The sequence below is a fragment of the Terrapene carolina genome, unplaced genomic scaffold (assembly GCF_002925995.2).
Source record: "Terrapene carolina triunguis isolate 2854851 unplaced genomic scaffold, T_m_triunguis-2.0 Scaffold111, whole genome shotgun sequence".
Lineage (NCBI taxonomy): Eukaryota > Metazoa > Chordata > Testudines > Emydidae > Terrapene > Terrapene triunguis.
Window position 1 is genome coordinate 11,177,148 of NW_020664462.1, and position 26,131 is coordinate 11,203,278.

General features: G+C 40.5%; 1 protein-coding gene across 1 annotated transcript in view; it reads left to right on the plus strand.

Annotated features, from left to right (window-relative positions):
• LOC112108022 (sodium channel protein type 5 subunit alpha) overlaps window positions 1-26,131 on the plus strand; it is a 263,352-nt gene that overhangs the window by 85,718 nt on the left and 151,503 nt on the right. Inside the window, exons 10-13 of the mRNA XM_026652176.2 lie at window positions 212-394; window positions 2,782-3,183; window positions 16,149-16,281; window positions 24,227-24,465. Coding sequence (XP_026507961.1) covers window positions 212-394; window positions 2,782-3,183; window positions 16,149-16,281; window positions 24,227-24,465 — 957 coding nt within the window. The remainder of the gene's footprint in view (window positions 1-211; window positions 395-2,781; window positions 3,184-16,148; window positions 16,282-24,226; window positions 24,466-26,131) is intronic.

The following is a 26,131-nucleotide window of genomic DNA, read 5'->3' on the forward strand; positions in this document are numbered from 1 at the left end:
AGCTGATAGAATTTTTTTAAGACCATGGTAAGTCAAATGGGGTATTTTTACAGTTAGTTAAATATTGTGACCAATCCCTTTTTATATAATTTTAACCTTCACCGTGAGCTGAAACTTATCAATGAAAACTAATTGCCAAAAAGAATAATCATTATTACTTACTGACATCCTAAAGTTGCAAATGGTATATCTGCTATGTTCATTTTTTTAGGCACTGGCTGCTAGAGGAATTGATTCAATGTCACTTAGCTCATTTGAAATGTCACCTTTAGCATCCAAAAATGCCAAAGAGAGAAGAAATAGGAGAACGAAAAAGAGGTCCTTGGGGGTAGAAGATTATGGGGAAGACCAAAAGGTTCCCAAATCTGAGTATGATTGTGGTCAGCGAAGAATGGTAAGTCATTATCTGAAATGTCAATGACAATTTGTTTCACTCTGTACCTTGGTGAATAATCAGGGCTCTGAATGGTAGTACTGTAATTAAAACAAAAAAACCTTTAACAATAAACAAGGATCAAACACTGAGCACTGTGACTAGCTTGCACAAATTCTATATGTTATAATTGTGGAGAGAAACTTATCTACTCTAATTTCGAAATCATCTTTTAAAATGCCCACTAAAGCATTTTTGTCACTTTTTTGTTTGTTTGTTTTTTAAAACATTTCAAAATTTCCCCAGTCTCATTTATTTTCATGGTAACATGTTCATTGTAAATTGTAATCCATCCAGTTATGGTAACCATATCCCTACTAATGGGCTAGTGCCTTTTTTGCTTTTTAATGATGTACAGCGGACACTTGAAAAGTTTTCTTTGCTTTTTAATCTTTTGCCTATCACCTCTCAGTACAAATGTTCTGGAATTGTTTTCACTTTATACTGTATGGAAAAAAAAGAATATGGGTAAGCCCATTGTTTAAAAAGTTATTCTGTTAATATAATTGATATGTGTGAATGTAAATCTGCAGATAGTGATGATACTGATGATGGTTTCAGATATTAACATTTGTCTACGCTTAATAGGGGGCAAAGTTTAAAGCAGTTTATTTGTTGTTTTTGAATAGCCATGTAATGGGCTAAGTCTTTCAATACTTTGTCAGTAAATTTAGGTACATTTGGCAACCATAAAAAAGTGCATGGAAAATGTGAAAGTGATGTAAGTAGATGTGACAAATTAATGACTCCCCAGCTCACAACATTTATGCATGACACATTAGGGTTTTTTATCCTGAGAGGGTTTTCTTGATATTGTTTAATTAATTGAGTGGGTTGCATTACTAATTATACAATTGTTAATGCTAGAATTGCTGTTTTGATTCATTCTGAGTGGGTTTCAAGATACCAAATACCAGAATGAACCAGAGCTGCACACTTGTTAATGTGTTTCTTAGGTTATATTTCTTGTTTTCATTTTTCGCCCCTGGATGTCATATGCATGAGGAACATGGAAGTAACATTTCGAAGCTTATAGTAAATCATCTTTGTAAGGCTGTGCCTGGCATGGTTTGAGGGAATAAGACTGAATCATCATCATTCAAATGAAATCTGAGCTGCTGTAAGCACACTGCCATCAGGAATCAGTTTCAATGACTGTATCATGGAAACCCAGATATGGATTTTTGACCATTTAGTAAATGGTCTCAGTCAAAATGAGGTGTCTTTTTATACAGTGGGCCTGAATTTTTATAATTCTTACTTACACCAGTGTAAATCAGGAATAATTCCACTGGAGTCAATAGTGTATATCTTGTGTGAGATCAGAATCAAGCCCAGAAAGTTTGACTGAGATGGTAGATACTGAACATTTCGATCCTTATTAATAAAGATTTGGACCATGAAAAAAGTTCAGATGGAAGTAATTAAGTACAGGCCACAAAGATAAAAAAAAACAACCTATATTTCCCCACCAAATATTCTCTCTTAATTCATTCCTACTTTAGAGATAGGAGAGAAGAGTTACAGGCTCTAAGCCTGTGTGCATTTCCAAACACTATTTTCAGTAAGGCAGTGTTCCTTTTTAGGGTTTTTTTTTTAAAGGATGTTCAATGTTGGGCTTAATCACTGCTGGTGATTTCTCAGGTTTGTAGTCTCTCTTTAGCTGATTCAGTGTATCATCAAAAGAGCCATTGTTTAAGTACAAGGGATATTGCCTTGTAGTTAGATGATCTGCCCCTTGAAAGAGATGGTGATACACTTACATTGGGATAACTATTCCAGAATCCACCATTTCTTCTCTTCTCACTCTGTTTTTTTTTTCTCTTCTTCATTCTCTTCCTCTTCCCTCCGCTTCTTCTCATTCTCCCTACGATTCATTTCTTCCCTTGTTTCTTTATCTCTTGCTCTCTCACTTCAAAGTTTGTTCCTTAGCCACCTGTGAAGATGTACTGTGACACCTTCAACTGGGGCTGGATTCACCAATCCACACCACTCTTATACTTCTCGTCTCCCTCCCCCATGTCCTTTCACTCTAATCGCATGGAGAGGGAGCAGGAGCAAAGAAAGTGTTCTGCTACTAAGTGAACACAGCCTTGGCCCTTTACATTTCAGTACATGTTTAACAGCCATGTATTAAACAAATACCTCATGGCTAGGAATGGTTATTAAATCTTAAAACTGTATTGAGGTTAATACATCTAAAGTAAATCCTTATCTGAGGCACTTGATTTAAAAGGGACTTACTGATCTCCCGCAGTAGATGGAGGAACTCAAAACCTTCATCATTCTGAAAACTGTGTTGCAAAATGTTACTTCTTTTCCCCTTTTTCCTTTCTGGGGGCTTCCAGACTCTCCTTGACATTAGCTATGGTCCAAATGCAAACTCAGTGAAGCGCAGAACCAGCCATGGAAGTATATTCAGTTTCCGATTCCGTGGCAGAGACATTGGCTCCGAAACAGATTTTGCCGACGATGAGATCAGCACTGCCGGGGAAAATGAAAGCCAGCGTGGCTCACTTTTAATTCCAAGGACTGGGAGACGTTCAAGCATGCAAAGTCAAGCAAGCCATAGCTCTCACCCTCCTACTCCAAACTACATGCAGAATGGCAAGAGGAACAGCTCAGTGGATTGCAATGGTGTGGTTTCCTTGATAGGAGGAGGCACCGGGGCTCACAACCCAGATGCAACGTCTCCTTCAGGGTTACTGCTGCCCCCAGTTATTATGGAAAACCCTGGGACAGGCGACGTGGTGAGTACAGTATGGTTTTTGTATGGTTTACATTCTTGTTTCTTTCACCAATATTATTGGCATTTGCTATGATATCTGTAAACAACCTCAAACAATGACCAAAATCCTCCCATACAAACTATGTGAAGACCATGGGCCAAATCCCACTGTGCAGCCTCAGAGAAGTCCATGACCACTGGATGGAATTTACTGAGGTATTCTGTGTGGAGGCTGTATTTGTATTTTGGTTTTGATCTGGATTCTTTTGCTCAAAAATGTGGATATTAATGAAAAATGAAATCTCCCCACGCCATTCTTCATGTGGTAGGTGTCTGATGGGTTCCTTCTGCCATTTCCACCTTGGGCATTGTCTGGTGGCCAAAACCAATCTTTTAAAAATACTCCTATGTGTATTTCATTCCATCCAGTGATTTCCACACACATACACCCCTCTGCTCCTATAGCAGGGGTAGGCAACCTATGGCACGCGAGCTGATTTTCAGTGGCACTCACACTGCCCGGGTCCTGGCCACCGGTCGGGGGGGCTCTGCATTTTAATTTAATTTTAAATGAAGCTTCTTAAACATTTTAAAAACCTTATTTACTTTACATACAACAATAGTTTAGTTATAGATTATAGACTTCTAGAAAGAGACCTTCTAAAAACGTTAGATTAGAGTGAATAAATGAAGACTCGGCACACCACTTCCGAAAGGTTGCCGACCCCTGTCCTATAGGGTCCTACCTTGATACATCTAGCCATTGGCTACTCTATAACTGTTGGGGGGAGAGAACAGCTTATAAATCCCAGGTAGCTCCCAGGGAGACTTTAGCATCCAGTTTAAATAAATCTCAGATTAGAACGGCAGATGATTAACTGGGTTTTGACTTTGTGCAGAGTCTTTGCCACAGAGTACTGGGGTGGAGCAACATAATAAAAATAATTGGCTTTCCTCTCGAAAGGGCCACGTTATTTTAAAAAAATAAAAATAACAAGGATAGTGCTTTTAGGGCCTCATTGTGCAGCATCACTTGGCAAAACATCAGCTGCCATTAGTAAATGCCAGGTTTAAGAGGCAGGTGCAGTGTGGACAAATCGACCTGCATAACCTTGTCAATGCCCAGGTCCGCTCTGGATTTATTGTCAGATTATCAACAAGTGATATGTAAAGTAGCTTTTTCCCCGGAGCTGTGCAGCTTCTTCCATTTCCAGCTTTGGACTTGAGAGGATCCTGCACCCATCTAGAGACTCCCTGTCTGCTCCCACCCAACTTGGAGAGATGCCCATAATGAGATCCCTGTAGGACCTCTAATGTACCCCATACAACTCTCCCCCTCCGCCCCCAGACATTCAGTACTTTCCAGCATGTCCTCTCAGCACCCCAGTACATTCCTGCACCAACTCTTTTATAGAATCCATATGTGCTTCTGCTTCACTAATACAGACATTTTACAAAACCTCCGATGGGTTTGCCTCTCTTCAACGTGCCATTCCACTGCTCCCTTTCTGGAGACTTCCTGAATTGCATTTTGCTACCCTGGACTGAGATTGTGACAGGCCCTTACACAAGCTTGCAGGGGGATGGGAGTGCACAAGGACCTTCTCCTCTTGCATGGCCTGCAAAAGGGGCTACAACAGTGGCAGTCCCTGAACAGCCCAATGGGTGCACAGTGCTTCAAAGAGGCTGTCGAGGGACAGGGAGGAGCCTGACCCAGAGCTCCACCACCTCCCCTCTGTGCTGGGCTGAGGAGCAAGTCAGCTGCACTGGTGGAGCAGGCTACACCATCTTAAGTGATGGTGTACCCTGCACAGTCTTGCAAATAGAGCCACTCATTGTAAACTTGAAGATGAATAGTCTGTAGTACGATTAACAACAGTATTTGTGTTTGCAAAAATAACAGGAGTACTTGTGGCACCTTAGAGACTAACAAATTTATTAGAGCATAAGCTTTCGTGGGCTACAACCCACTTCTTCGGATGCATTTGTGTTCTATTTTCTGTTCCCAACATTAAAGAGGATAGTCCCACAAATATTTGCACTCCATTTTATGTAACTATTTTGATACATCAGCCTATTTTTAAAAACATGGAAGAAGACCAGTTCTGAAAGCTGTTGCTAGGTGGGCCATAATCAGGGATCTTAGAAATCCACTTGCCATGAAAAAACGTGGAATTTGCGTTTTTACAGAGAATCTTTCGTTTTTACATTTTGTGAAAAAATAAGAACATAGACTCATAGACTTTAAGGTCAGAAGGGACCAATGTGGTCATCTAGTCTGACCTCCTGCATGGTGCAGGCCACAAAAGCTGACCCACCCACTTTCCCTTAACTCAGCTGTTGAAGTCTCCAGATCGTGATTTAAAGACTTCAAGTCGCAGAGAATCCTCCAGCTTGCGACCCCTGCCCCATGCTGCGGAGGAAGGCGAAAAACCTCCAGGGCCTCTGCCAATCTACCCTGGAGGAAAATTCCTTCCCGACCCAAAATATGGCGATCAGTAGAACCCCGAGCACATAGGCAAGATTCTCCAGCCGGACCCTCATTTTAATGTTATATTAACTAACTATAATAACATATTAACTATTAACTAAATTTTACTGAAGTCAGGATGACCGTATTTCCCAAAGTGAAAATGGGACACTGCGTGGGACTAACTGCCTGAGCCCAAGTGCCTGGCGTCACTGCTCCATTTCCTCTGCACCCCCCTCGGGGAAGGGGGGAGGTGTCCCACTTTTTTAGCAAAACTGGGCATTTGTCCCCTTTGCTCTTGCCATCTGAAGATCATCCGTTAGCAAGAGCAAAGGAGACAAATGCCCAGTTTTTCCAAAAAAATCAGGATGTCCGGGACAGGGCTTAAAAATGGGACTGTCTCAGCCAAAACAGGATGTATGGTCACTCTAGTTCAACTGATACCTATATATATTGTGGCTAGGGAAACTAAAGTTCAGTGTTTCATTTTAATCCTGGAAAAATGCGGATGTTTATGGGGTTTTTTTATCAGAGACTTTTGGCTTTTCTAACATGGAAAACTAGGATCCCTGTTCATAATATGTTACTGACCCTGCTAAGATCATGACAGAAGCATGGCTGTGTAGTAGCTAGAGTAGGGACCAAGCCACAAAATCCAGATGTGGATCTTTAACTCTTTGCAGTCTGAGGATATTTGGATTTGGAATTTTTGTTTTGGCCCTTTAAGAAATAGAGACCATCCTCAAAATGTGGTTCAGGATCTGGGTTTGGGAGTAATGGACCATCTCTGGTTATACCGTACAGTATATAGTATAGCTGCAGAGGCATTTATTTAATGAATTATAATGCATCATCTGAAGGAAAGGGGGAAAATGAGTATAGTTCCCAATAATAAATAAAAGACAAAACTAAAGCCATTAAAATAAATTACATATTTAATCATACAGATAATGGGATTCTGAGATAATGCAGTATGCCCATTATAATTTTTTATTCATTTTTTTATTTATTTAAAGTTTATTAAGATTGATCCAATACAACAAACTTTACAGTTTACTTTGATGCAGTTTAACTTTCTGTGAAACATGCCACAACTGGAACAGCTGTGAAGGACAAGGTTTATGAAGGATCATTTACTTGTGTGTTTATGAAAATAGCCTGAACCAGATCAGGAAAATGTTGATAGTTTAGTGGTGTTCCCTCTTTCATCTGTCTGTGCCAATCTTGCAAGGTGCCAAGCACCCCCCATCTCCTGCGGTCAGAACTTCACAGGGGACATTTGGTGCTTTGCAGAACTGGGTTCTTAGGGAAATTTTGAACTCTGCTAGCATTGCTCTTTATTTGCCAGCTTCTTTTAAAAACCTATGTTGAAAATTAACTGGGCTAGATGGTGGGAGGAAGCGCTGCTGGCACTTCTGTGGTTGTCTAGGAAATAACGCCAAGGCACTATAGCAACAGATGTTCATTTAGTGATGCAATGTGAAGGATGTTGTGTCTTCTGTGAAACAGGTTTAATATCTAATCTATCCAGAAAATGTGAGCTGGAGTTAAAAGCTAATTGGCAGCAAGCCCGGTGCCTTACAGATTCATTATTTAAGAGAACTGTAAGAACTGTGCACCAATTAACTAAACTGTGGAGCAAATGCAGAACAGCTGATAAATTGAACACTACCGTGTGTTTTGAGATAAACTGACTCTCCTCTTGGTTTATTGTTTGTATTTTTTCAGTTTTCTTTCAAACATTTTTTAAATGAATTATCTGTTTAAAAAAAAAAAAAAAAAAATCAGATACAGCAGTAGTGAAGTTGCGAGTTTCTCCATGCTACTAATGTGTCTGAGCTCCTGACTTGAAGGGTCCATTGCTTGAAGTGTGAGGGTAGTTCACCTGATGTTAACACATTCCCTGAAAGGATGGAACCAATGCAACAATGAGTTTTGAGGAGTTCACATCTTGCAACTTTCATCCTCTATAATTTTGCATAGCTATTTATTTATTTATTTAGACATTTCTGGGGTGGGTCACCACATTAAAAAGAGTTGAGTATCTACATTTTTGAGTGCCCAAACTGAGACACAACAGGCCCCGATTTCAGATGCTCAGCACCTTATGAAAATCATGCCCATTTAAGGTTTCTCAAATTGATCACTCAGAAACTGAGGCACGCAAAACCACTAATGACTTGTGAAAATATTTGTTTATCTATAGGTTTGGCTGGAGTAACTTTTGTCCTGCAGATTTTACGTCGGGTATAGTAGTTGAGATCCTGATGAACAACTTGGCGGCTATGTGCTATTCAGCTGCCAACTAAGGGCTAAGTTAAGATCCTGCCCATCTTTGGGATTGGGAAACATATGTTCCTTTCTATTTTTCATCTGGTTGTCTGCTGCAGAGTTTCCTACTCTATCTGAGTGTCCAGGCTTGTGACCTACATGAGTGGGCTGCGAAACCTTGGTCTGCTACAGAGATGGGATACTGCTTAGATGAGTGCATAAGCTACAGAAGTCAGTTCCAAAAGTTGTATGTTCTGCATCAGGGGGTAGGGGAGGGACTAGTTGTTAGGCACGGACAGGTGTGATGCTGCATCAATGGGGAACCAAGTTTCTTTGTTTTTCCTCTCCTCTCTCTAATTCCTAAATACAACTACCAAAACAGTACAGAGATCACGTAATCTGAGTGGCCCATGTTTGGGACCGTTAGTTCTATCTGTTGAGAGAGTCTCCATAGTCAGCAAACGAGATGTTCATCGATAGTGTTCTAACTCCCTATATTTATCTACGTCTGTACTGGTGGCACTGTGCTTGCTCACAAGCTGCTCTGCCTGTTTGACTAAGCCACCGTGCAGTTAGAGGTACAGCCTAAGGCCTGCTCTACACTAGAAAATTAAGTCAGTTTAACTGCATTGCTCAGCAGTGTGAAAAACTCACACCCCTGAGTAATGGTTAAGCCAACCTAACACCCAGTGCAGACAGCAGTAGGTCAACAGAAGAATTCTTCCATTGAGCTAGCTACAGCCTCTGAAGGAGGTTGATTACTTATGCTGACGGGAGAACCCCTCCCATCGCCATATGCAGTGTTCACACTGACGCACTGTAGTGTTTTAAGTGTCGACGTACCCTAAGTAACACCAAGAGCAGCATCTCTCTGCAAGGAACAGAGAATTGTGAAAGCAATTGCTTCTTTGCCACATGTCTCTTCACATTTCACCACACCTGTTGATACTTACACGCCACATAAAAACATCTGAAAAACTGAAGAAAGGAAGACAAAATTTTCAGGCACTTGTACTTGCCAAAACAACACCTTATTTTTCAGCTTGCAATCTAGAAAACGCATTGAGATCACATGGGGAACAAAGTAATGTAATCTGCATGCACCCTGAGGAAAGGTAGCCCCGTGTCAGACAATGGCAGCTCAGTTACAAAGGAGGAATGGACATAGAATTCCAGACATGGTTTGTGAGCTTACTCCAAATTAGGTCCAAGTTAAGTCTGAGTAGTGAGCTCTCTTGGAAATTTCCAATATATTTGATATAACAGCCTGTTAAGTGGGGCCTGATCCTGTTATCGCACCCATTGTATTTACATAGTGTAACTCTGTTGGCTTCATTGGAGTTACCCTTGATGTACACCAAAGTAAGTGAGAGAGAAATTAGGCTCTTGTAAGTTCTGAAGGTTATGTCCTTTCCTCTCCTCAGGCATGCTGAGCACTGTTCTGGGATGCCTGGGGTACTGGTCCTTGGTCTTTAAAAGAAAATGCTTATGAATTAAACAAGCAAATTGATGCCATGCTGCCAACTTAAGCTTCAGTACATTTGCACCACAGTTATTTGTACTAAGGTGTCCAATTGCTTTGTTGTGCCTTGGTAAGAATTTTCTTCATTATTTAAAACGCTAGAATAACAGCTTGCACACAGCGGGTTGATCAGTTTGAACAGAATTATATTAATGGGCTGTAGCAATGCTCTTTTCTGTAGTTTGACGCATCAGATCCAGTGAGGATCCCTAAGCAAATAACAAGAGGTTTCTGCTTGCTGTATAGAGTTTCATTAGGGTTAAGTTATAGACAGAATTCCATCCTCTCTTGCCTTGTGAAGCCAGCTGGAGCCCTTTCACTAACACCGTGGGGAAATCTCAGGGTTTTTGGTATTGTTTGTTCAGTCAAACTATTGTTTTTGGAGGTTAGAATAGGCAGGGAGCTGGAGCTGGGTATAAATCTCTGGGGTCATTGTTATTTATAGCTTCTTAGTATTTAGGTGTACACTGATGGTCAGCTCCAGTGTTGTTAGTGAGTCAGCCTCAGCAGCAATCCACATCTGGGACATGAGAATAGCAAAGTCACTGATTAAATTGATTTTGAACATAGAGAGACAAAGCCAGTGGTAAAAGTACTTGAGCTGCAGCAGTGGAAAGGAGAGACTAAACATCACCAGAACTAGGCTCGTAGAGACTAGTTTTCAAATGGAGCTCCATGTTTCCAGTCTGAACTGTCAGACTGGCACTTTCTTTTAAGGTTTGATCTAAAGCCTGTCAATAGGAGTCTTCCCTTTGATTTCAGGAGGCAGCGGATCTAGTCCTTAATGTGCCTCATTGCCAATATGAGCATCCAAAGGTTGCATTTAGATGTCCTATTAAGGTGTCTGTTCAAACAGGCCAATTCCTGAACCTCCAATTGGTCAGAATTTTTTTCCTCTAAAATAACAGAAAAGACAGAAGTTGCTCACTTGACTTCAGTGGGAGCTGCTGGGCACTCAGCACTGTTAAAAATGAGGCAACGTATTTAGGTGTCTAAATAAGGATTTAGGAGCTTAACTTTAGGCGTCCGTTTTTGAAAAGCTAGGCCTTTGTTTTCACTAATACTAAAACCATTCGCTGACCAAACCAGCTTTTTATTGTTGACCGCCATATAGAAGCAAGGAGATAATTTTTTATCCTAGCTTTACCCAAGACTGGTGAAAATGTCAGTGCTTTCCCTATACCGAGAAAAAGTGCTTGTTGACAAAGGAAGCAATCCAAAAATCACCACTCAGCTGTAATATAGACAAGAACTAGCTAAAATAATACCCTCTTAGTCCCTCAATTGCTACCACTGCAAGTGCAGAGCTTTACATTGTCGTTAATTTCAGTTTATTTGCAAACTTTGCTTAGGCAAATCCTGAATGAGCATATACCTGCAACTAATTATTTAAATATGAGATAAACATTGCAAGCTGCTTTAGCATACAATGCTGCTTCTCCTTTTATAATGGCATTTCCACAAAATTAAAGCCCTTCATTTCATGGTGGTGTGCTATGATAGTCTCCTTCAATCTTGTTAAACATTTGTGCTGTCACTTTATTGGGTCCATTGTTTATACTGTGGCCTGTCCACCCCCTTTTTTATGCTTGAAAAGGCTTTTACGGTACATGGAAAATTAAAGCTGAACCAGCTCCAAATGCAGCCTTTAAAATGCTGCCATAAAGGAGCCTATCTTCATATAGCAGCACTGGCGTACTTCAGAATTGTGGTTATTCAGAACAAAATACTGTTGCAGTGTTATATATCCTCATTTATACGTAAATTACAGGCTATATATATCCTTATGGAATTTAGCTAATACGAGTGAGAAACATTTCCAGTGACTGAAATAACAGCACAAAAATGGTCTTGCTTGTCCTGCTGGAGGTGTGTTTTTTTAAACTCTGATGTGGTTTCGTGGCTGGACTTTAAAATGATCTCCTGCATTACTTTAAGAATTGTTATTTTTGTTTAATTTCTATTGAAATATAAGTACGATGCACCATTATGCCTATCTAATGATAATACTGTGTATTTTGTCTTGGCTGCCTGATTCCTGGATGTGTTCTCAATCTCAGAACACCTCAACTGCCAGTTCTACATACCACTATTAGTTATCTCTCTTTCTAATATAGAAAGACACATATATTCCTTTCAAAAGATAACTGTTCATAAATTTCCCCAAGTAACATTAATCATCTTCAAGAATTTGTATTGATGGAAACTTTTTTTTTTGAGTGGTGGTGGAACGCGTAACAGATTTCAGGCTAGATTGGGACTTGGATTCATACCTATGCAAGGGAGTAAGAACATTGCTTACACTCCTGCATAGTCTACCGAGACCTTGCATTCTGATGCTGCATTGGCATGGAATAGGCAGAACTTTGGATCCACCCCTCACTCACTGGTCAGTGCAGCTGAGCAAGTGGGAGGGGTGTGTGTGTTGTAATTTGTTGCGGGTGTAGGTCAGCAGCAAATTACACTCCCTTGCCCCAACTGAGCTATGAGGAAACAAGGAAAGAACTATAACTTAGATATATCTCCTTCAAAAAATATTCACCCTTACTCACACTGGATAGTAACTTACTCTGCAAATAGTCCTTTTAATATCAACATGACTATTTGCTGAATAAGGCACTATGTAACATTGTCCCAGAATTGGGCATACTGTGGTTATTGAGGAAAATAGAGAAATTTGAAAATCCAATTGGATTAGAAATATTCAGGTACTATAAATAATAAACAAGAAGGGAGTTCTGGACTCAGTATTCTTTTATGTTGCTAGTCCTATTGAAACTAAACTCTCATAGTAATAAATTGTATAATGATAAATGTAACAGGAAGTATGCCCACGAACAATCCTGTTGGGAAAGTAATGTGGTGCATATGTTACATTTATTGTTGCAATTTTGGACCTTAAGGAGTGTATTCTCTGTGCACCATGGGAGTAAAGAACATGTTTTGCATAAGGGGTGCCGAGGTGTTTCTTGACATGAGCACTTCTGCACAAGCTAGCAGAGGTATGGTGTTTTTCCTTATAATTAAAATGTTTGGGCTTTCTGGATGGCACAGTACAAGAAGCACTATTTTTATGTGCTAAACTGTGTGTCACAGCAAGTAGAAAGATGATATGATATTAAAAAGAGGCAGAGTTAAATAATCCAGAAGAATTTGAAGTGGGAGATTTATTTATGCTTTATAATTCTGCAGAGGGAATTAGAAGAGCAATTTCTTCTCTCTCATTTCATTTTCATGTTGTTTCTTTTTACTTTGAAATTTGTTTCCGTAGTTCCTTTGCCAGGTTATTTCTTTTCCTTTTGTAATATTTTCTTTCACTTTTATGTATTTTATGTATGTATGCCAAATTGGTGTGAATGGCTATGTAATTTTGTAAATGTTTTCTTTTTTAATAAAATGTTTTTATTTCTTTGATTTGTTGAGGGGTTTTTGAAGGGGGGAAAAGTAAAGCAAGCTAATTTATCTAAAAATCTCTCTCTCTCTCTCTGTTCCCCTGCTCCATAAACCCCAGATAGCCTTATGACTTCTTATATTGTTCACATTTACAGGATTTTGTTTAAATAGGTTTTGATTACAATAACTTTTCCTTTATTATGATTTTGACTTTGATTATGATTCTGTCAGTAACTCGATGTATGCTGATCAACTTTTTTTTTTTATAAAAGAAATTAATAACACATTTTTTAAAAAGCAATTGCTGGTAGCCTGGTTTAGCCAATGGTTGAAGTGGTGCTTTAAAATTCCTTATAGTAGTCTTCTCTGGTCTGCCAATGGTTGATATTTCTAGCCTCAGAACTTTGATGTTATATATTGTCAGTATTATGATTATTATTTTATGTGTAGTGGCACCTAATGGTCCCACCCCCACTGTGCTGGGCTTTGTACAAACATGTAACAAAAGAGCAATCTCTACTCTGAGGAGTACACAACATGCATGCAGTTCTGGTCACTTCATCTAAAAAAAATAAGAATAGGAAAAGATTCTGAGGAGGGCCACGAAAATGATTAGGGGTATGGAACAGCTTCCATAAGAGGAGAGATTAAAAAGGCTGGGATGGCTCATCTTAGAAAAGAGACAACTAAGGAGGGGGTATGATAGAGGTCTATAAAATCATGACTGGTGTGGAGAAATTTGTTAAGAAAGTGTTATTTACCTCTTCACATAACACAAGAACTAGGGATCACCTGATGAAATGAATAGGCAGAAGGTTTCAAATAGACAAAAGGAAGTACTTTTTCAGTCAATGCACAGTCAACCTGTGGAACTTGTTGCCAGGGGATGTTGTAAAGGCCAAAATTATAACGGGGTCCAGAAAAGAATTAGATAAATTCATGGAGGATACATCTATCAATGGCTATTAGGTAAGTTCATGGAGGATAGGTCCACCAATGGCTATTAGCCAAGATGGTCAGGGATGCAACCCCATGTCCCTAAACCTCCAAATGTGAAAAGTTGGGACTGGACGATAAGGGATTGATCCCTCAAAATTGCCCTGTTCTGTTCATTCCTTCTGAAGCATCTAGCACTGGTTACTGTCGAAAGGCAGGATACTGGGCTAGATGGACCATTGATCTGACCCAGGATGACCATTGTTATGTTCTGAAGAGCTCACAGTCAAGACCAGAAGACCAGTTTGCAGGGTTTTTTCCCCCCAAAATGTTACCACTGTCACTGAATTACCTTTCTTGCACAGTCCTGTCTTTGGTGGAGAAGTCACCTCTAAGGACAGTCCTGGGGTACCTAGGGCCAGTGGGGGTGCCTGGTAGTGCATGGCTCCAATGATGCACTGACAGTGAGTGTGGCCAGAAATTCCCTGGACACAGAGATGGTGCAGAACTACAAGGCTTCCAGCTTGATGATCCAGGCCTTCCACTCATTCCTCATGGTCACTGCAGATCCAGGAGGTTCCACGGGGCGTGGACCTACTAGCTCATTCCTCTGCAGGGAGGGTCAAAAGCAACCAGCTTTTCTCCAACATAAAGCTTTGTAAGGGAAACCTAGTGGAAATTTTCTCTCCCTCACCCTCCCATGAGTTTTACTGTAAAACATCCCCTGGACCCATTGGGCCTAGAGGTCTGCTTGGGCCTAATTTGGGGCCCAAATGAGAACTGGGCACAACCGACCTGACCCAAGTCTGGGAGGGTTGAGTGGTTTTCCGACCCAACCCTTCCCCCCCAAAACTGAGTCAATGACAATGATGCCTCTTACCCATGTGTTCGGCTCTCTTCTTGCCTGTGAGGTCAGCGTGGCAGTGACTGTGCCATGGTCTTGCTGTCCATCACCCCTTGCTGTGCTGTGTGTCCTGTGGAGTGAAAGATGCCGCAGCTCCTCTGCACACTCTGCAGCACGCACAGCGCAGCGAGGTGGCAGAGGCCAGCTAGAGCAGGGCATAGAGCTGCTGCCGTACCGACCCCACAGGCAGGAGACCCGACCCCAGCCTGAGAGGATCTGGTTGTTTTCCCACATGACACAGACCCAACACTTGTAGTCAGGTGCCGTTGGATTCAGGTCAGGTTGCAGGGTTCTCATCTGGCCTCCATTACTGTAGCATCTAAGCAGCTCACAGTTTTTAATCTGTTTATCCTTATCATACCCTTGTGAGGGAGGGAAGTATTATCCTCTCCCCTTTACTGATGGGGAACTGAGCCACATGGAGGCTAAGTGACTTATTCAAGTCACACAAGGAGGTCTGTGGTGGAGCAGGGAATTTAACCTTGATCTTCCAACTCCGAGCACTGGATGCACTGTCCTTTACTCCTGTAGGAACATTGGCATAATAAAGCAAACAGGCTTCGTCTCTGTATGAAGTTGTAGCTCGTACTAAAAGAATTCTTACTGTTTGCATTCTTGTAAGTGTGACAGTATTAGGTCTCATCTTAGATACCATATGTGCATGAGAATATCCTATCCTGTTGCCTGGCTCAGTATTGCCAACCCCAAACCTTCAAAATCATGAGATTGGCTTAAAAAATCATGATTTTAAAAAAATTATAAATTTGCGATTTTTTTACTTGCCTTCTGGGTTTTGAGCCTTTAGATTTTGTTTTTTCAAATGTTTCTCTGCAGCCACGAAGGCTAGAAACTTATATTTTTCTTTAAATGGAAGCTGAGATTCTCACAAAATCGCAGAACTCCAGCAGCTGGAACACCAAATATCGCGAGACTGGTGATAAATTCCTAAGAGTTGGCAACACTGCAGACCAAGAAAAGCCATGTGATGAAGAGGCACTTTTCACCCCTAGCATTTGCTTTGTTTGATATCAAAGGCCAATAACTGGAGCTTTTGTTCATACCCCTTTTCCTGTGGTACCCATATAATTAAACAGTTAACACATTTCAGAAATAATGTTATAATTATTGTAATTAAATAGAGTTTCTTTTACAAGCTAAGAGCCTACTGAGTTGATGTTTCTCTGATGTTAGAAATACCCTTCCTCCTCACTTGCATATTTTTACATGATCAATCTGGATCAGTGCATCTAGATCAAGGGGCAAAATTTTCAAAAGAACTTGTCTGACTTTGATGCCTCAGTGATATTTTCAAAAGAGACTTAGTCCCAGATTTTTAAGGTTGCTCTGCTCAATGTTGCAATGCCTAAGTCCCATTTTCAAAATAAAAGTCTCATGAAACGTAGGCTCCTTGAGTTTGAAAATTCTACTCCATGTCTGTCCTGACTTCATCCTCTCTTGTGCCTTGCTGACCAAGTATGTCCATTTAAACAGACCTCTCCATCTGATGAGGCAAGCAAAAAGCAGCTTTTGATGCCCCATCGCCTTTCAGTGGACCATTGTGACCTGCCATTTCAAAGACAACGAGCAGTGAGTGCAGTCAGTATCATTACCAGTGCCATGGAAGGTAAGACATTCCGTACTGATTCCTTCATTCAAACCCAAGTATATGTTGGTAGCAAAGATCATACTGTCATAAATTTCAATATCTGTTACCACAAAAAAAGTTGCCATACTAGGGGTTAGTGTGATCATTATGCCACAAATATAACGGAGGGAGCAGCACTGAGGAGCCTAAGGAGGTGTGCTGCCCTGAAAGCAGGGCTGGAACTCAGACTGTGAGAGTCACAGGTTAGTTCCTGCTTCCTCCTTGCTTCAGGGGGAAGTAATCTGCAGGAGCCCTGCTGACCGAAATTACTGCCTACTCTGCCCCAGTTCTGAAGCATGGGCCAGTGCATGGACGAGGTGGAGTCAAGATTCTGCCCATTCCCCTCTTACCTGCATGGGAGGTGGAGGAGTAGCCTACTGGCAGCTGCTCTCCCCTCCTCCATGCAAGCTCCAATGATATGAGCAGCCCATACGGGAGTGTAAATCAGGTTCCTACATCCAGCACTCCAAATTGCATCACATTTAAGTATATACAGGTAAAAGAGTAAATGACATACACTTTTTTTGTAAATAACAATCAAAATGAGATATTCAAAAATATTCTCATTGCCAGTCAAGTGAACTGCATTGCAGGTGCACCTTGCATGAAATGTGTTTCCAAAAAACAAAACCGTTTTCAATCTTGTCTAGAATTTTTCCTAAAAGCAAAAGTGGTTTTCTGAAAAGAGCACAGTAGGTGAAAATGATAAATTTCCATCTGCGTCCAGTTCATGACTTTGGATCATCCCAACCACTAAAATGTTAGTTCAGTGGCAGAGATAGCAAAATCCCCACCCCAAGATTTGGATCAAATTTATGATTATTTTCAAAATACATCTGTACCCCGATATAACACGAATTCGGATATAACGCGGTAAAGCAGTGCTCCGGGGGGGTGGGGCTGCGCACTCTAGTGGATCAAAGCAAGTTCGATATAACGTGGTTTCACCTATAACACGGTAAGATTTTTTGGCTCCCGAGGACAGCGTTATATCGAGGTAGAAGTGTACTAGTATTTGTCCACAAATGTTTACAAGACAAAAAATACTATTTTCCCCAACTCTAAATGGGAGACGCATGTAGTATATAAATAAAGTGAAAATTGCTGTTGTTTATTTAAGGTATCCTTATTATTTGTTTTTATTTAAGGATCTTTAAAAGGTTCTAGAACAATATTAGTGTATCAGATCACATATACTATCAACTTGTTTCTGACTGCATCCTTAGTCGTTAATCACTTGGGGGGCGGGGGATTTTTTATTTCGTCCCTCCTTCAAAATTTTACATCTGGCAACAACTGTTATGCTTGAAAATGATGGTCATAACTGAGAGATTTCCAAATATTTCTTATGAAGAAATGGTAACAGGCACTACTGTATGGAACAGTACATGTAATCCACCCTACAGTCACCAATCTCCTGCAAGTAGACCCAATTGCTTGGTACCACTTGCTTCCAAGCTACCTGTGTCTGGATAGAGTCTAGGCACAATTTCTTGCTCTTGTTAAGGATTTTTCAATTGTGCAGTTTAATTGGGTCTTTGCTCTTGGGACATTGGGTTCCGTTTTCAATTTATAAATATGGATTATATTTCTGTCCTGTTTGTATATACATCCAGATCATAGAATGGACAAATATTTATACATCAAATTAAATAAATAAATGTGGCCTCTAAAACTAAGCACACATCAGCTGTCATGCACAAAAGCAGCATTTGTGCATAAAAACTAGTATTTGCATGCCCAAAATGGGTAATTAGAGGCGGGATTACCCAGTCTGTATGCACAAATATGAGTTTGCACTTTCAAATTTGGATTTTGCTCACACAAAAACTTATACACATGTTTTCAAGCCTGTTTTTAGTTGCCATTTTTGATACTATTGTGCTATATAAACTTGGTATATCTCACCTCAGTCAAAGCCATAATCTGCTTAATCTGGGCCATTGGCACTCATCCCACATGGGAAGGCATCAGTTTTCAGACTAATCCACTTTAAAATAGATTATAATTATGTTTCATGAATACCGCAAGCTTTGTACGTCTCACTTGGTACTCAGTGAGGATTCCATCGATGATTGTGGCCCTGAAATGGTAATAGACTCCCTATGGAGCCTCATTGAAGTCACTTGTGGGTACACCTACAATGATCCAGCTGCAGGATCGGTACCTAGTCACAGTTTGGGTTCTGTTGTGTATTGCATACACCCCAAAGTTAGGGAGAGCTTGGATCCGGTATTTTGTTTATAAACACACGGACATTTTTGGAAATTCAGATCCAGTTCTGAGTTTGGTTTTCAAACTACCCCCCCCTCCCCAAAATCAGAATATTTATTAGGTGACTTGGTGAGAGTGCTGATAAAGATAAGTGATTGTCAAGTAAACAAACTTTCTACAACAGCCATTTGTGTAATATTTATTGTGGAAAAGCTTTTTTCTGGGCTTCAGATTCATGATTCTATCTGAATAAAATCTATTTGAATAGAATCTCATCATAATTTTTTTCAGAACAGCTCCTTCATCATTTCATAGTGTAGAAATGAAAACTCTTTCCTGGAAACATAGAAAGACAGTGGAAAGGAATTAAATTTCTGGTCTACAAATCATAAACAATGACAATGAATAGCCGTCCCCCCTCCCCACCACTTCTTCAGTTCAACAGCATTTCAGTGTATCATGGCTACAGTTTCATAGTAACTGATACATTGTTATTAACAGAAATGATTTTTCAAAACACATCCCCCCACAAACTGATGCACCGACAAGTCTTGGAATACGTATCAAAGAGGTCTGCGTTCAGAAACAGTTTGTGTTATACAGCTGTGTTACAAATCTTTTTTGCAGGCAGCTTTGATGTGTAGGCCAATGAGCCCTAGCTGATATAGCACAGAGGGACTCACCATGTGTAATTTAACGGATATTTAGAGTTCCCAAAGTTTTGTTGCTAAACAAAATCTAAATGTTTGTAGGCTGAGCTGGCCAGGCTGGAGTAGAGGCCATGACAGATAATTCGGTAGGCGTGGGAGCCTGAACTAAGTATATCACTGCAGTACTGGTCATGGAGAAGGGAGGTCAGCGGGCTTATCTGCACTTGTTCCTCTTTCCATGGCAGCCAGCACCTATTCATATGCCCTGGCACCACTAGCAGCAGATGTCCTGTAGAAGTGGCCTTTTAAACCCCCCAGAGCCTGTCCAGGGGAATACAAACTTCCTGCGGCTAAAGGCCAGTTACTGTGGGCTAAGGTTTTTCCCAGGTGAAAGGTACAGGCCACAGGCAGGAGAGAGGAGCAGACAATGAGCCCAGATAACTCGAGTAATAATTTGAGTGTTGCCCCTAACTCAAGTACCATCCACATAGAAAAAATATTAAACTGAGTGTCATGGTGCTTTAACCCCAGTTAGCCTATACTCCCGGAGGGACCAGCCATAGCTGGAGTCAGCACAACTCATCAGCTGCTAACACGATCACTCTGTGCAGCAAAGGGCCATTGACTCAACATCAAAAATCCACTAGCTGAAGATCTGGTCCAATGAGTTAAATAGTTTGGCAAAAAAAAAACCCACCTTCCTCTCTCTCAGTTGCACATGTTTCATTCCGTTTACTCTTATGATCTCATCACCTCACTAGTTCTCCACTGAGTCCTACAAGCTAGAAAGGACCTGAATTTCTAATTTAAAAAATAAACAGGAACAAAACCACAAACAAAACCAATGTTCTGTGTGTTCTTTATACACCAGAAGGAAGCAAAAAAAAAAAAAAAAAAAGGGCATGGGTCCAATTTTATTTTTCCCTTTGCAGTTCACCCTTAACAAAGGTTGTCATATCTGCCATGGGTTTCAGAAATTAATGTAGGTAAGAAATAGTCATACAGCTGACATGGTGTTTATCATATTAAGCTATGGTGCCAAAATCAATAAATCTGTAAGAAGCTAGATCAGTTAGAAAAAGTTACATTAAATTAATTAATTGGTATGTTCTAATGTTTGACGCCTAGCTATAGGCATGTATAGGCATCCACTATTGCTCTTAAATTATTTTGACAAATGATGGTCACTCTTCTTGGGATATAGTAGATAGTAAGTACTATCTGTATTTTTGTTTTATTAGAACAGGAGTGCTAGCAACAGGCCTGGAAAATTTCTGTATCTGAACTTTTAGTAAAATTGGTTGGGATGTTTGAATACCAGGAAAGTTTTTTAAAAATCCCATCCCTGTTTAAAGATGATCCTTGTGTCTATTTTTAAGTGTTCTGATGCTGAAGAGACTGAAGTAGAAAGTTAAAATTTGCCAGGGAGATAGTTCTCTTTGAGGAGAAGTGTCTTTGCGTATTCCAGGCCAAATTGGTTTGATTTGACTGAGTAGTAAGTTTTATGATAGCCCCATTAACAACAGTCTGCCAATTTTACAAATAGACCCAAATGGATAACTGATATTTTTGACGTGGAGGCCAAATTGAAAAATCAGGGAGAAAAAATTGTTTCAGGTAGACCCAAAATGGAAATTTTTTTAGTTGTTCAGCAAAATTGAAAAGTTAAAAAAAAAAGTAAAGTCAAATAAAATGTTTTGTTTCAATATTGAGGTTTTTAAAACATTTTAATTTTTTTTTCAATAAAATTGAAGTAAATTTTGAAATGAAACATCTTTCTGAAACAAAAAGTTTAAATGTTTCATTTCACAAAATGCCAAAACAAACCAATTCAACATTTCTGGGTTGGTTTTTTTTCTCATTGAAATAATTTGCCAAAATGGACCTGAATTCACAAATCATTTTGGTGGACCCAAATCTGCCTTTTTCAGCGAATAAATGATTTGCATAAAAATTTCACTCAGCTCTAGTTACAAAAGCCTGTGGACTTCAGTGCACCTGTGTACATAACTAATGCAGTTTGTGTACTAATTGCTCAATTCCGTTCCTTTTGAAATCAATGGGAATTTTTCCTTTGGCTTCATTGGACGTTAGACTGGGTCCTGAACGTTTTAAAATATAGTCCACATTTGCACATTGAGATCAATTGTGTCTAACTTTAGCACATGAGCAGTTCTAAAAGGCTAACTTCAAGTGTGTCGTTTTTATTGTGCAAAGGAGGTGGAACTTGAATGGGGTGCTTTTACAATCAGTTCCTTGATTCAGCAAGGGCCTTAAGTGCATATTTAACTTTAACTACTTGATTAGTGGGACTGCTCCAGCAAGTGATTTAAGCATGTACCCTAACCCACGCTCAAGTCCCTTGCTGAATCAGGGCCAGCATGAGAAAGGTCTCCATTGTAGTTCCACCCAATTCCTTGCACAGTAAAAATGGCCATCGACTGATACAAGGCTCTGTAGGAGCTTGTGCATATGAAACCTTTATTCCATCAGCACAGACATTGTTTTACATAACTGAAAATGTTATGTGACTGAAAGGGAATGTAGGGTAATATGCCACAGCCTCCTCACCTTTGGGACAGCGCTCTTCGTTCCAGACACAGAAAGGGCCGATGTACAAAGTATACAATCTGGCCTGTGGGATGCAGACAGAAAACTCAAACTCATGGGTAAAATCCTGGCCCCATTAAAGACCCAGTGACTTCAGTGATTTCATCCTATATTTTTAAAAGTTTGCTAGTAGAATCCTAATATGTGATACTGTAGTTTTGTCGCTCAGTGAAGGGCAGAGCATAGAGGCCCCTGGCTGTTTATAAACAGATTGTAATTGGTTGACTGAAGTTGTTCTGTTATCAGTTATAGTTCTAATTATATAGACCAAAACCTTTAACCAGCATTCCATGTCCATAAAGGAACCAGAAAAGAGGAACATTAAATAATTCTGTTAATAATAATCATTAAGCAGATAACTGACTTCTTTTATTTGTTTCACTGATCTATGCAAATTATCCTTGTGAGGCCATTTTAATTATTTCCTGTTCAATTAAAATGGATGAAATATGATGAAAATCAGAGAAAACAGGTAATGTTTTCAAAAGCAGCTAAGGGACTTAGGAGCCTAAGCACTATTTTCAAAAGTGACTTAGGCACCTATGTTCTATTCACTTTTAATGAGACTTAGCCCAGGTCTATACTACCAACTTATGTCGATATAACTATGTTGCTCAGGGGTGTGGAACTGCTACACTGCAAAATTGGCCATTGCTACACTGCAAAATTATGTTGACCTAACATATGTTGGCATACAGCCAGTGCAGTTACTAAATCGCTAAACCTGGGTCCTTGTGTTGGCGGTGCTCATACTCACCAGGAGCGCTTGTATCGATTATATTGTCAGTGTGGGGCATTATGGGATTGCTCCTGAAAGTCAGTAACAGTCGATGTAAGCAACACAGTGTCTACACTGACATCGTGTCAACCTAATTACATCCACCATGACTCTACGCCACTCAGTGGTGTTACTAAATTGACGTAGAAAGGCACTTATATCAGCAGTAGCCAAATTTATGTAGTGACACTTTCACAGCTAGGTCAATGTAAGGCAGCTTATGCCGACCTAACTGTATAATGTAGACCAGGCCGTAATTATATTGACCTAACCTACAGTGTAGACAGTGCTAGGGTTTGCTGTCTATTGTGGAGGACCTACACCAACAGGAGAAGCTCTCCCATCAGCCTACGTAGCATCTTCACTAAGCACTACAGCAGGACAGCTGCACTGCTGTAAGTACAGACAAGCTCTCAAGCTCCTAAGTGCCTAAGTCACTTCTCATAATATGATTTAGGCAATTTTAAAAATGTTACCTTATATTTCAGTTCTGTGAGGTAAATTTAAATTAGCCAGATACAGTGTTCTCTTTCCCCCACAGTCTAGGCTATCACCGCGAAATGGGAAGTAAATCTGACCTTTCATATTAAATTAGATTTGTGTTACTTTTGTAATTTTAGTGTTTCCTACTGTTACTCTTGAGACGTTATAGTGGGGTCAGCAGCATTTGGCATGTGGCCCATCAGGGTAATCTGCTGGCGGGATGCGAGACGTTTTATTTACGTTGACCGTCCGCAGGCACAGCCCCTCCACCCCTCCACCACACCCCCCGCAGCTCCCAGTGGCTGCGGTTCGGCATTCCCAGCCAATGAGAGCTGCGGGAAGCAGCAGGTTGCAGGGAAGTGCGTTATAGGCTTTGAGGATTATGTCAACACTGTGCTCAGTCCTGTGCAATATGCAAAAAATAAAGACAATCCATGTCCTCAAAGAGTTTATATTTTACCAGGTTGTTGGGGTAGGACTATTTGTCTATTAAAAAGCAGATTAATTATAGAATCATAGACTTTAAGGTCAGAAGGGACCATTATGATAATCTAATCTGACCTCCTGCACAATGCAGGCCACAGAATCTCAGCCACCCATTCCTGTATCAAACCCCTAACCTATATCTGAGCTATTGAAGTCCTCAAATCGTGATTTAACGACTTCAAGGTGCAGAGAATCCTCCAGCAAGTGATCTATGCCCCACGCTGCAGAGAAAGGCGAAAAACCCCCAGGGCCTCTGCCAATCTGCCCCGGAGGAAAATTCCTTTTCAACTCCAAATATGGCAATCAGCTAAACCCTGAGCATGTGGGCAAGACTCACCAGCCAGACACCCAGGAAAGAATTCTCTGTAGTAACTCAGATCCTACCCCATCTAACATCCCATCACAGGCCATTGGGCATATTTACCGCTAATATTCAAAGATCAATTCATTGCCAAAATTAGGCTATCCCATCATACCATCCCCTTCATAAACTTATCAAGCTTAGTCTTGAAGCCAGATATGTCTTTTGCCCCCACTGCTCCCCTTGGAAGGCTGTTCCAGAACTTCACTCCTCTTGGTCATTCTTGGTCATTTAGATGGATGCTGGTGGGTTTTCTTCTGTGCTTTGATTCGTTTAAAGTATTCTCGTGTCACATAATTCAGTGTTATTTGACTATTACGTCACATTCTGCTTCTCACTTAGAGCTTGAGGAATCACAACAGCGATGTCCTCCATGCTGGAATCATTTTGCCGTTAAATTTCTCATTTGGGATTGCTCTCCATTGTGGTTGTTAATCAAGAAACATGTGAAGTTTGTGGTAATGGATCCATTTACTGACCTCACGATCACCCTTTGCATTGTGATGAATACTCTCTTCATGGCATTGGAGCATTACAAGATGACGAAGGAGTTTGATGACATGCTTTACATAGGCAATCTGGTAAGTGAATTTGAACCCAAAATTATATCTGGAGAGTTTATTTCTGCTCTTTCAAGTTCTGAAGGCTGAAAAATATTGGCGCTAGAGGTCTTAGGAAGAACCCATTTGGTGTGCTGTCAGCACAACCTTGTACATGTCATGCCAAGCAAGGGTAGCTTGCTTTATTTGGTGGCCCTCATGGCATTTGAAGAGAAATGAAGAAAGGATATGTGGCTACTGTCACTATGCAAGCATACTCTGCTGCTCATTAGTGGACAGTAAAGCGTCACTTCAGTGCTGAGACCAACAGATTTCCAGTGGGTAACTATTCTAGGAACTGAAGGAAGAAGGATCTTAAAAAGTTTTTAAAAATCAATAATAAGGATGTATAGGAACATTAGTGATTTCTTTTAAGTTAAAGAATCCTATGGAAAAAATAAGCTAGTGCCCCAGTGGGGAAGTAGCCTTGAGTTATCACTTTTATAGTTATACTACAGCCAAGATTTTCAAGTGTCTAACAGAGTAATAAAGTTTAAGGCCAGACAGGACCACCAAATCATCTAGTCCAATCTCCTGTATGTCATAGGGCACCAAGACCACCCGGCACCTACACACTAAACACAACAGATTTTCTCAGTTTGGGGCTTCCCAGCTTGAGACATCTACAGCGCTCTGATTTAAGATCATGCTGAACACCCACCTTCTGGAAATCAAGCTCTTTTAAGGGCTCTCAAGTTTGGCACTCAGAAATTGAGGCACTCAGAATCACTAAACCTTTGAAACTGTTAGCCATATTCTAGAGAAAATACAGGCAGTATATTCTCCTACAGATTATCATCCAGAAAGAAGCACATACTGGGTTTAAGGTTATTTTCATTTTTGTAAAAAAAATGGTACTAATCAATTATTGAAATACTTGAGAAAGTATATATGTGTCCATTCACACTATTCCACCAACATGGACTCCTGGAGCTGACAGGTACAAATAGGCAGAAGCAACTGTTAGGCTTCTCAGAGTAGTCCTTTTCCCTTGGAATCTGCTGACCACCAGATACAGAATTTTCCCTCACTACTTCTCTCCATTCTGAAAACTGCACCAATTGGCTTCCTCCAGCAGTGTCAACTACTCTCCTAGGCAGATGGACCAATCACCAGATCTTAAGCTGTTCAGTCTTGAGAGATTTCTCTTTGTAGCTATGGTCAGTGAGGGGCTTCTGTATTGCTCCAAGACCTATGTTATTGCTCTTCATGGATAGCACCAGCTATAAAAGGAGCTAAATAGCCCTCTAATTGGGCTGCATTGGCTCCCCTTAACAGCAGACCCATATTCAGGAATTTTGATGCCTCATCTTATTCCCCACATGGACAAAATGGAGGTCTCCCAGTTCCTGGGGCTTCTCAGCATGTGATCAGGTGGCAATTCTGCAGCTGCCCACTCTGACACCCCAGAGCAAAGATGCTCATGCTCCCTGCTCTGCACTTGGCCTATCATCTTTTCCCCTTGCCCAGTCTACAGGTAACTTTAGATTCCAGCAGCGCCTGTGTGACTCCCCCACAATTCTGCCTGGCAGAATTTGGATGACCTATGTGCAACCACTCTTAGTAGAGGAGAAAACAGAGACAAGAAACAAAAGAAGTTGAAAAGCAATTGACCTTCTCTTGCTCCGAGTCTCTCAGTACTGCTGTG